The sequence below is a fragment of the Neoarius graeffei genome, chromosome 23 (genome assembly GCF_027579695.1).
Source record: "Neoarius graeffei isolate fNeoGra1 chromosome 23, fNeoGra1.pri, whole genome shotgun sequence".
NCBI lineage: Eukaryota > Metazoa > Chordata > Actinopteri > Siluriformes > Ariidae > Neoarius > Neoarius graeffei.
The window spans coordinates 6,708,162-6,719,236 of NC_083591.1; the positions used below are offsets into that span (position 1 = coordinate 6,708,162).

General features: G+C 39.9%; 1 protein-coding gene across 1 annotated transcript in view; it reads left to right on the forward strand.

Annotated features, from left to right (window-relative positions):
• Positions 1 to 4,435: 4,435 nt before the first annotated feature.
• The window catches only part of sall3a (spalt-like transcription factor 3a), a 19,740-nt gene continuing 13,100 nt past the window's right edge, over positions 4,436 to 11,075 (forward strand). The window contains exon 1 of the mRNA XM_060905669.1: positions 4,436 to 5,427. Coding sequence (XP_060761652.1) covers positions 5,343 to 5,427 — 85 coding nt within the window. The 5' untranslated portion in view covers positions 4,436 to 5,342. The remainder of the gene's footprint in view (positions 5,428 to 11,075) is intronic.

An 11,075-nucleotide genomic window follows, 5' to 3' on the forward strand; every position in this document is an offset into this window, starting at 1 on the left:
ACAGTAAGTGTGTGTGTGTGTGTGTGTGTGTGTGTGTGTGTGTGTGTGTGTGTGTGTGTGTGTGTGTGTATTTGGAAGACATGCAAGCAAAGTACAGTAAGTGTGTGTGTGTGTGTGTGTGTGTGTGTGTGTGTGTGTGTGTGTGTGTGTACTTAATGTGTGTGGTGTTTTATTATTTTATTCTCATCAAATATTGTGTGTGCGTGTGGGTGTGTGTTTGGAAGACATGCAAGCAAAGTACAGTAAGGGTGTGTGTGTGTGTGTGTGTGTGTGTGTGTGTGTGTGTGTGTGTGTGTACTGCATTAGCCTAATGATATTCTGACACTAATGAAAACATATAAGGAATAGAAATACACACACACTGAATGTCTGCTCTTAAAAACATGTGAGATGTGAAATGTGCAAAAAACAAAACCATGCAGCAGTGTGTTTAAACATATATATATATATATATATATATATATATATATATATATATATATATATATATATATTTACTTTTATTTTTTATTTTGGTGCAATAATGCAAATAATTAGACACACACCTCATTCGAGACACTGTCTGTTGCATCTGGTGTGTGTGAGTAGAATGTGTAGGAACTCACTGTTGATGTGCATCACTGGAGCTGATCTGTTGATTGCTGTCGTCTAGAAAGGACAAAAGAAAATGATTTTTAATAATGATAGCAGTCATGGAGATGGGAAACTGAAATCAAATCAAGGCTGATTATAAATTACGGTGCCTGGTACTGAGTTAAAAACTGATCTTAACATGAGTGATCTATGAAGTCATCATATAAACACTGCTAGGTTTTCTATTTGTATTGTATTTTAGCTGAAGTATTTGATCTATTCTGATCTCAGAGAGACAATCCAGCACCCATAGTGCCTTATTCAGGGTGGAGGGAGGAGGGAGAATGGCACCATTTAGAACATAGCCTGTTCATCTTGGACTTAAATATTGGTCATAAATAACAGGCTACAATCTTAACAATTAGTGGACTACTTCATAGACTTTTTAGGACACGAGTTTGCAGATTGGAACGCGACTCACTGTGTAGTGCTCTCCTTTTTAGCAGGTGAAGTGAGCTCTGGAGTCTACACTGTGAGGCAGTGGGCTGATTGTTAATTTGCTAAGGATGAGAGAGAGAGAGAGAGAGAGAGACTGGATATCCGTGGCAGCTTTTCTGCTTGCATCAGATGCACTATTTATTTATTTATTTATTGCACACATAAAGGAACAATCAGATTTAAAAAATATATATATTTGAAAAATCATATTCATCCCTCCTTTCGAGAACCACGTGTTAATTCTTTATTATTATTATTATTATTATTATTATTATTTTTTTTTTTTAGAGGTTATCAAACTGTATTAGCCTGTAGGTCCTTAATTAAGCACTTATGACGTCACTTGTCGTCTTATTAGTGCTGTAGAGAAATGTTTTGCAGGTCAGAATCTTTCCAAAAATAATTTACAGATGAATTAATAAATACGGAAAATAACCCGATTTATTTTTAATCCCAACAATGACCTTTTTTTTATTTTATTGACATAAATGACACACTTTGGCAAACATTTCTGGGGTGAAATGGGTTCATCTATTTAAAGGTGAATTAAATGTAAATAATGACGTCACACCTGAACGTCCAAGAAGACGAAATGGCAAAAAATAGCAATTAGCGGGAAATTATTTTATTTGTAATTAGCGGCTGAGCTTCTTCGGTCGCTATTTATTTATTTATTTATTTATTTATTTTTCCAGTGTGTTTTAAGTGTCGGGTAAAATTGTGGATGAAGAGAGGGAGGGAGGGAAGGAGGGACACTTCTCCATCACTCTGCTGTCCTCTTCTTCTCCTTTCATCATCAGGAACATATAGATGAGAGGAGATTAGCCTCCAGAGAGGCAGCAGCTCCTCATCCCGACCTCCTTTTGTGATGATATTGATGATGACGATGACCAAATGGACAGCTTGATATTTTTTTTTCTTTCTTTCTATCTTTCTTTCTTTCTTTTTTGGGCTCTCGAGCTCGTTATAAAGAATCAATATTATATCAAGGGGTAAGTTTCCGTGATAAAGGACTTCAGCCACTCCAGCTATTCATCATAAGCCTGTAGCAAGCAGATAGGTCAAAAGAAATTATATTGCACTAAAGAGAGAGCCTCCTTATCTCTCTATAGCAGGGAGGTGGAGGGACAAGGCGACGATACCCGAGCTGGGGTATCTACTCCTTGCAATTATCAATAGCTGATTTTTTCCCCCTCTTGTTCTGTTTTGTCTCCCTCGGGCTGCATCTATTAATACCACATAATAATAATAATAATAATAATAATAATAGATAGAGGTGGAGGATGAAGGATGGATGGATGGATGGATGGATGGGAGAAAAGTTTGCACATACGCAGTGACCTTGCTGTCAAGGAAAAAACTGTCACTCTTTTTTTTTTCTCACGAAAAATAGCCAGAGAGGGAAAAAAAGGACACTGATTTCCTGCATGCACGCGCCGCGCGATCACGCGATCACACTTTCTTTCCAGAGGAATAACGCGCGCGTTTGGTGTGTGTGTGTGTGTGTGTGTGTGAGATGCAACATCTGCATTTGATGTTTTCTTCTTTTCCTTTTAACGGTACAGCAGCAGCACGGTTTAGTGCCGTGATTTATTTACACAAACCCGTATTACAGTAAATGACCAGAAATAAAAGAGCAATAATTTTAAAAAAAGAAGAAGAAAAAGATAAGTGTTGTGTGTGTGTGTGTGTGTGTGTGTGGGGGGGGGGGGGGGGGGGGGGTGCAAGCTATTTTTTGCATTAAAAAAAAAAAGTCGCATGCACATACAGGGAAATGAATCCGAAGGCTTATGATTATATTATATATGATTATATAATTATGATTATATTATGAAATAATATTCTAAGTAAATGTGCATTATTGTGACGATTTATTTTTGAAATCCGAACTGAACAAACGAAGGTGTTTTTGCTCATGATGCATCAAATCCCTCAACCTGAACTCTTCCATTTGATCATTTCTAATCAGGCTGAATGAAACAATATTCCACAAGAACGCAAATTCAATCAAAGCTCGAATCTCATCCTCTCCTGATAATGTGATAATGTGATTGTGTCAAATCCAAGCCCCCCCATCACCACCACCACCACCCTCTTTCTTTCTTCCTTCCTTCCTTCCCTCCCCCTCAGTCAGCAGGTCAACATTTAAACGCAAATGAACTTTTTTTTTCCTCCTGAAGAGGAAAAAAAAAACACAGAGACATGTCCTTCAGCTCGAATCCACAATGCGCACGTCTGCACCAAGAAACAGGAAGTTCCCTTCCAGCCTGCGGTGCCATTTTAATGCACAGAAAGGCTCGAGACTTTAACATATAGCTGCTTTAACCTCACTTGATTCGCCTTCATGCACAGACGCGCAGAAAGAACGAGATTTGAGCTGAAAAGATAAAAAAAAAAAAAAGCAACACGAGATTTGATTTGCGCATTTTGGAAAAAGTCATGAAAGAAAAGAGAGAGAGAGAGAGAGAGTTTAGAATATGTTTTTTTTAATAGATGAATATTTTTCATTTCCAGTATTCAAGAGCACAACCATTAATACAGGTTTCATCCTTAATTTGGGAAAGAAAAAAAAAACACAAACACACAAATATATATATATAAAAAAAGACGTAACTGTTTTGTCGGCCGCCGACAAATTTATTTATTTATTTATTTATTTATTTGCCGCTTCAAGCGTGGATGCAAAAACGGTGCACGGGTGTGTGTGTGTGTGGGGACACGCAAACGGCGCGGTAGGCTACATCCTAGCGGCCGCTCAGCGCAATGGGCCGAACATAAAGCCCTGCGGGGTGGGGTGGGGTGAGGAGGAGGAGGAGGGGGGTTTAAACTCCTTCTCCCGCGCCACGCAGCCTCCACACGCGGAACTACGGGGCGCACGCGGCGACGGTAAGCAGCCCTGCTACACGCGCTCGCGCAAGTTTTTCTTTTCTTTTTTTTCCCTCTCTCTCTCTCCCTCTCTCTCTCCCTCTCTCTCTCTCCGCTGCTGCGCCCGAACACACGGAAACGAGCCAAACTACCGAGTCGAATGTTCGCCCGACTTGTTCTGTCTTTCTTTTTTTTCTTTCTTATCTACTGTCGGGGGAAAAAAAAAGGAAGACTGGAAGCGAAAGACATTAAAAGAGGCTTTGCTTTAAGCTGAGCGCGTTACCGGGGAGCGAGGACGCGCTTGAGGACTGAGCGCGCGCTGCTTCATCTTCCAAACTTTCATCCTATTTGTTTGTTTGTTTGTTTGTTTCTGTGTTTTTAAACATTAAGACTCCGTAAGAGCGCGTTGTGCAAACTTTTACGCAAACGTTTCTTTCTTTCTTTCTTTCTTTCTTATTATTATTATTATTATTATTATTATTCATCCATCAGCAGCCGTTTGTTTTGTCGGTCGTCTTACAAAGCGTTGATTTCATTCTCAATCAGCACTTTGAAGGGAATAAGTTTTTTTTTTTTTTTTTCTGGATCGAGCATGAAAAGGAAGGACGCTGCAAAGTCCAGACTCTAGACCGCAAAACCTCAAGTGCGCTTAGAAGGACCAGAAGACAAGACGGCAGAGGAAGCAGCAGCAGCAGCAGCAGGGGCACTGAAGGTACTGGACTGGAAGCGCACTTTCAGCTGCTTGGTGTTAAAAGTTTGTGCCCGACATGGACGCGCGAAGTTAACAGCTGTCGGGGGACGCGACGCAAACGCGGACGCGCGGTGCGCAAAAGGCGCATGACGCACGCACGGTATGCAAGCAAATAAACAAAGAAAAGAGACGAATTCCCGGCACTCGCGTGGCAAAAAAAAAAAGAAAAGGGAAAAGAAGCTGCTGACCTGCTGAAGACCCCCCCGAGTGCTGGGCGTTAATACGGGATTTGGAGCTCTGCGCGGAGAGGAGGAGGAGGAGGAGGAGGATAGAGAACACACACACACACACACACACACACACACAGAGAGATAGTTCGAGGGCGAAGCGGCTAATTGCCGAGTCCGTCCCTCATTTCCATATCCGGCTGGAGCTTGGCCAATCCGCTCTCGCGCACCGCCGTTAATCGCGATGCATTATTCACTATCATAATTATATACCGGACTCTCGCGCGCGAAGCCGCAACCTCGCCGAATTTTCCGAATTTTTTTTTTTTAAATAATAATAATAATAATAATTATTATTATTGTTATTGTTATATTTTTCCGTGCACCGGTCGTCCGCCGCCGATGCGCGTGCAAAACGCGGGGCCGGGTGGCAGCGCATCATCATCATCATCATCATCATCATCATCACCATCATCATCATCTTCATCATGTCCCGACGGAAACAGGCCAAGCCGCAGCATCTCAAATCGGATGATGAGACTTCAGCAGCACTCGGGCTGGACTCGGAGAACGGTGAGTGGATCACAAGCAGCACACACCAACCAGCACAACTTTCACTCTTCTTTCTTTTCTTTTTTCTTTTCTTTCCTTTCTTTTTTAACTTTATGTATATATGTATGTATGTATGTATGTATGTATGTATGTATGTAGAAGAGGAGGGGGAGAAGCACACACACACACACACACACACACACAGAGAGAGAGAGAGAGAGAGAGAGAGAGATACACTGTCTTCCTCTTATTTTTTTCTTGGTGCAAAGAAATGATCCGAGTTTGTGATCCACAAACAAACTCAAATTGAAATGATGTGCAACTCGTTCTTTTTTTTTTTTGCTCCTGGAAATAAACCTTCCTCAGGGATGCTGGATGTTGTATAGATGTTGCATGCAAACCATTTGATAACAAATATGCAATCATATTATTATTATTATTATTATTATTATTATTATTATTATTATTATTAAGTTTACTTTGTACAGTTTCAAGAAGGGAAAAGATGCTTCTTGGAAAGGTCCATGAAATATTCACCAGCACAGGAAATAGATTAAAGGCTCCCGAGGCTAAATTTTGTTCTGCATTCATGCAAAAAAAAAAAAAAAAAAAATGTACAAAGTTTTAAAGTCGGGACATTTCTTGTTTTTTTTTCTTTCCGATATAAGAAATATCAGATCTGTTGTTGTTGTTGTTGTTGTTGTTGGAAGTCACGTGATTTGCACAATTTTATCCTATGCTTTGCTTTGATTTCTACACATTTCCTTTATTTTTGAAATAAATAAATAAATAAATAATGCAGGTTATTAAATAAAATTTTTTAAAAGTTTACTTCAAATCAATCAATCCATCTCCTAGACCGAATCTTCACGCTACACTGCAGTGATGCACTTTTCCCTTCTTTATTGTATTTTTATTTTTTTGACAAGATAAATATAAATCGTCGTTTTTGGTGTTTTTTTTCCCCCTAAATTCCTTTTTGTTCTGTAAAAAAAAAATATCCCAAAGAGAGCCAAGTTCTTGCACACTGAGCCCTTGTTTGCACCCAGATGTCCATTGTGCTGCTGTGTAAAGAAGCCCGTTGCATATTCCCAGCTAGATTAAGTGCAGAGCCGGCCTACGCTTGTCTTTTTGTCATGAAAATGTTGTTTTGTGTCGTTTTGTTTTGTTTACTTCACACGACACTCTCACACTTCGGCTGTTACACGCCGGACTCGTCCGTTTCCCGTTTCCGTTGGATTTGTCCTGTGTGGAAATGATGTGTGTAAATGTGTGCTTGTTATCCTGTTACATGTACACGTAAAGTGTAATATATAATATAAGTTTATATAATAATAATAATAATAATAATTATTATTATTATTATTATTATAACAGCAGAAATACAGAAGTCATGTTTCGTCTTTAAATGCTAGTTTGTCTTTCATCAGACAGTTGGTGCAGCTGTTTTTATGTCATTTTAAAATGTAAGCACTTATTCCACGAGACGTATTTATATTCCGATATTGAAAGAAATCGGCACACAGGAATTTCTGCTCGTGGTTATAGACGGCAGGAAGGGATAAGGGGTTATGCGCTCTTGTCTTTAAAACACACATCATCTAATCTGTCCCAGCCTCTTTCTTTCTCTCTCTCTCTCTCTCTCTCTCTCTCTCTCACTTTCTCTCTGTGTCTTATTTTTTCCCTTGTACAATTTTCCATTTTATAAAAGGACATGAAAGGAAGCAAACGAATGCCGGAGATGATCAGAAGGCGAAATGTAGTTTAGGTGAAGTTTGATTAGGTTAGTGGTTTGTTAGATCTTGTGTTATTTATGAATCCATGCTGGAATAAAGAGATAAAAAAGATCCTGAATACTGAACCTTTAAAACACACACACACACACACACACACACACACACACACACACACACACACACACACACACACTGTTGCTGGCGTATACAGGGACCTGGATTTTTCTCCTTTCTGTCTGTGCACTTAAACACAAGACAGTGTCTGATGCAGCCAAATCCAGCTCCTGGACTCGTTCAGACACACGTTAGAAAGTCAAAAATTAAAACGATTTCTGAATTCACATATAGGACGTCTCCGAAGCCTGTTTTTGACATCTGAGGGCTTTTCAAAGACGGACTGACGGCCCTCAGGTCCTCATCTCCTCATCTCGCTTGCTGGAAGTGCTGCAGCGGGTGACGCTCATGCTGTTATCGATCACTAGAAAGTCAAAGGCTCTTTGTCTTACTGGACGCAGCATCACAGTCGTTACAACACACACACGTTTATTCTCATTTCCATAAACTCACATATTGGTATACGGATCACTGGACGTCACCTTGCAAATCCTACGATATAAATATCCACCGATTCTACACCCAAAGTATTAAGCTATACATTGTGCCTTTATCCTGATTCTGATCTCCACCTTTCAGTATTTTAATCAACTCATAGTCGTTATTTCACCGTCCATTTACCCCGATCCTGCTTCTCATCAGCAATGAAACGTTTTTCCTGGTCATGTGATCAACATTTACGCTGCACTTAACATCCGAAATCCTTTAAAAAACACACCTTCGTTAGGAGTATGATCATTCTATACCTGAAAAAAATGCAAAACATTAATTGCATCGCACTGCACGTCTGTGTAATGACGTACCTTTTCCTTTCCCGATCAGTGATTTTTTTATCCTGACACTCGTACTGGATGATGCACAGCATCCGGAGTCGGATTAAACACACGTTCAGGTGACGAGTCGACGGATTGGACACTGTGATGCAAATCTGTGCTCATCCTATTCTTTAAAATACTCCACAGTGTCATTTCCAAGCACTGGACTTGTAGCTTCGTGACTTTACTGAGTACTGATTTTTTCATAAATGTACCTGATTGGCTTTTGAACACCATGAACCCTGTGATATATCTTCATTTAAACTAATCCTATACTTAAAAAACAAAACATCCAGACTCTAAAACAAATACAGTCCTGTATTATGTATTGAGACTGATTTCGATTCTGATTCTAAGTACTGAGTACTGATTTTTACAAAACTCATCCTGGATGTTATACAGTAACATAAGCTCTGGATTATACACCCAAGACTAATCTTCATGAGTATTACTAAATTCCAAAGTAATTACTTCCGATTTCCGATTCGCAGAAAATCCCAGTCTTTTGCCGGACGTAGATCGGAGTCATTTATTGATTTACATTTGCGTCTGAAATCCGACAAAACATCCGATCAAAGTGTGCAACGTTACAAACTGGATATGAACTGATACCAAGTGTGTACTTACATTATTAAAAAGAAATATTAGCACGCTATCGAAAACGATATCCAAAATAAATCCGATACTGATCCTGAGTACTGAGTACTGACTACTGATTTTAGTCTAGTTATACAGTATATTCTTGGATATGTACGGTACACTTCCTGGATTGTATAATAAACTAGAAAATGTCCTTCCTCCTGTGTTATACATTGATCATGATCATGTACTGAGATTGAGTAAATTTATACTGATTAGCAAAAATAATCCGCATAAATTCGCATGTTTATTCTGAAACGTTTTGGTCAGACTTGAGATGATTCGGTAGATATCCGTAATAACGCAAGGTGACAGGATGGAAAGAGTTTCAACTCGAGGATTTCGATGAATTCTTTGCTTTCCTTCGAATCCTGTAAAACCTGATTGCGTCGAATTGGAAGGCTGATATCGGATTCTGAGTACTGAATCGCAAAAATCGGATTGTTTTACCGGACGTCGGATCGAAGTCCGATTTAATTCGAGCGTCAGTCGAACTGTGCTGTAGACTGGCAGCAAGAATGCCTCTCTCTCTCTTTCTCACACACACACACACACACACACACACACGAAGATAGTGCACTGCTTATACACACACTTTGTGACGCAGTACGTGTTATGTCTGATATCTGATATATGATGTGTATGAATTGAGGAGAAGTTTTAACAGGACCGACGACATCACTGACACACTGGTGTGTGTCAGCGCAGATCTCCGAGGTCACACACATCACGCAGCGTTAAACCAAGCACACACTATCGTACTGGAACACCGTACATAACCGCCGATTCCTTTTACTCGATCAGTAACCTAATGACGTTGTGCGTTACTGAGTTACAAACAGCGCAGCGTGATTAGGTGACGAAACCGAGGCCTAGCTGGCGAGCCACCACACACACACACACACACACACACACCACGCTGACACACTCTGTGTGTTTACTTTACTTCTGACTGCAAGTCAGTTTCATCCTGAACTGATTTTTTTTTCCTCCGAAGGAAACTCATTTACACCTTTTTTTTCTGGATTTATTTCCTTTCACTGTTAAATCTGTCCTTTAAAACCCCAGGAGCAACATTTGACCTGTTTTTCGTCCTTCTCACCCAGACACGTGATGCATTTTCATGTAGCGTGATTCAACCATGAAGTTCAGGCCTCGGTATCTCGATATCCAGATATTTACCTGATAAATATCAGTTTTATATTTATTAAATTATTGTTGAGTGTGGAGTCGTTCGTCACCTCACACTATACGCTGCACGACAGATCACATCCTTCCAATATTAGCATTTACACTTCCGATATCATAGGGGAAAAAAATGACATAACCACCTGAACTGAAGTTGCACGAGGAAACCCAAGTGACATCGTGCACACATTTGTGATCCTAATACCAAAAAAAAAAAAAGATCACATGTGGAAGCCATTTTAATTTTTTTTTTTTGTGTGTGCTGGCAAAAAAAAAAAATCCACGTCAAAATGAATCATGATATACGACATGAATAGAAAATCCCCTGCATGTGGAAACAAATGAATCATGTGGGGAAATGATTTGAAAATGAATCAGGAATCAACCAATAAATGAATCATGTAGGAGAGAGAAAATGACAAATGGAAAAAACACAACTGCTTTTTTTTTCCCCACCTTTCGATCCCTTTACATGCCAGACGTGAGCACGTGAAAAGCAAGGAGTCGTGTGGAAAAGAATCGGATGTGAAAACAAATCAGTGAATCAGTGACTCGGCGAATCGTACGGTATAAAAGCAGGGTGGAAAAATAAGCGAATCGTCCGAAAGCATGCGACATAAAATCACGTGGAAATAAACGAATTGTAGGGGAAAAGATTGCGTAAATAAATTCACGTCAGGGTTATAACACACACACACACACAACATGTCAAAAGTGTGTGTAGAAATCACGTTTGAAGTCGAAGACGTTCTCCAGAACTTTTCTTTGTCATACTTTAATAAATAATGCAACATCACAGATTCACACACCGTATATATCTCTATATATCTGAGGCCTGAAGGATATTTTCATCCATTAGATTGAAAATTTCAGCCTTAAAGAAATGCACACAGGTCACGTTTTTGTCCCGAGACGCCCCTGAGAGCGAGCGAGTCATGAAAGCAGTGACGCAGTGTGTTGCTGAGGGACGAACCCCCCCCCCCCCCCCCTCCCCCCCCCTCTCTCTCTCTTTCTCTCGCTCTCTCTCTGGTTGTGTGATTCGATGACACTCTAATCTCAGGCCTGGATGTCTGATCATCTACACTTCGAGCACACTCAGGGTGTGTTCACTCACCATAACTTCGATCTAGATCCGATTAGATTCAGTGATTTGTCATTTTTTTTTCCTCACAAAATT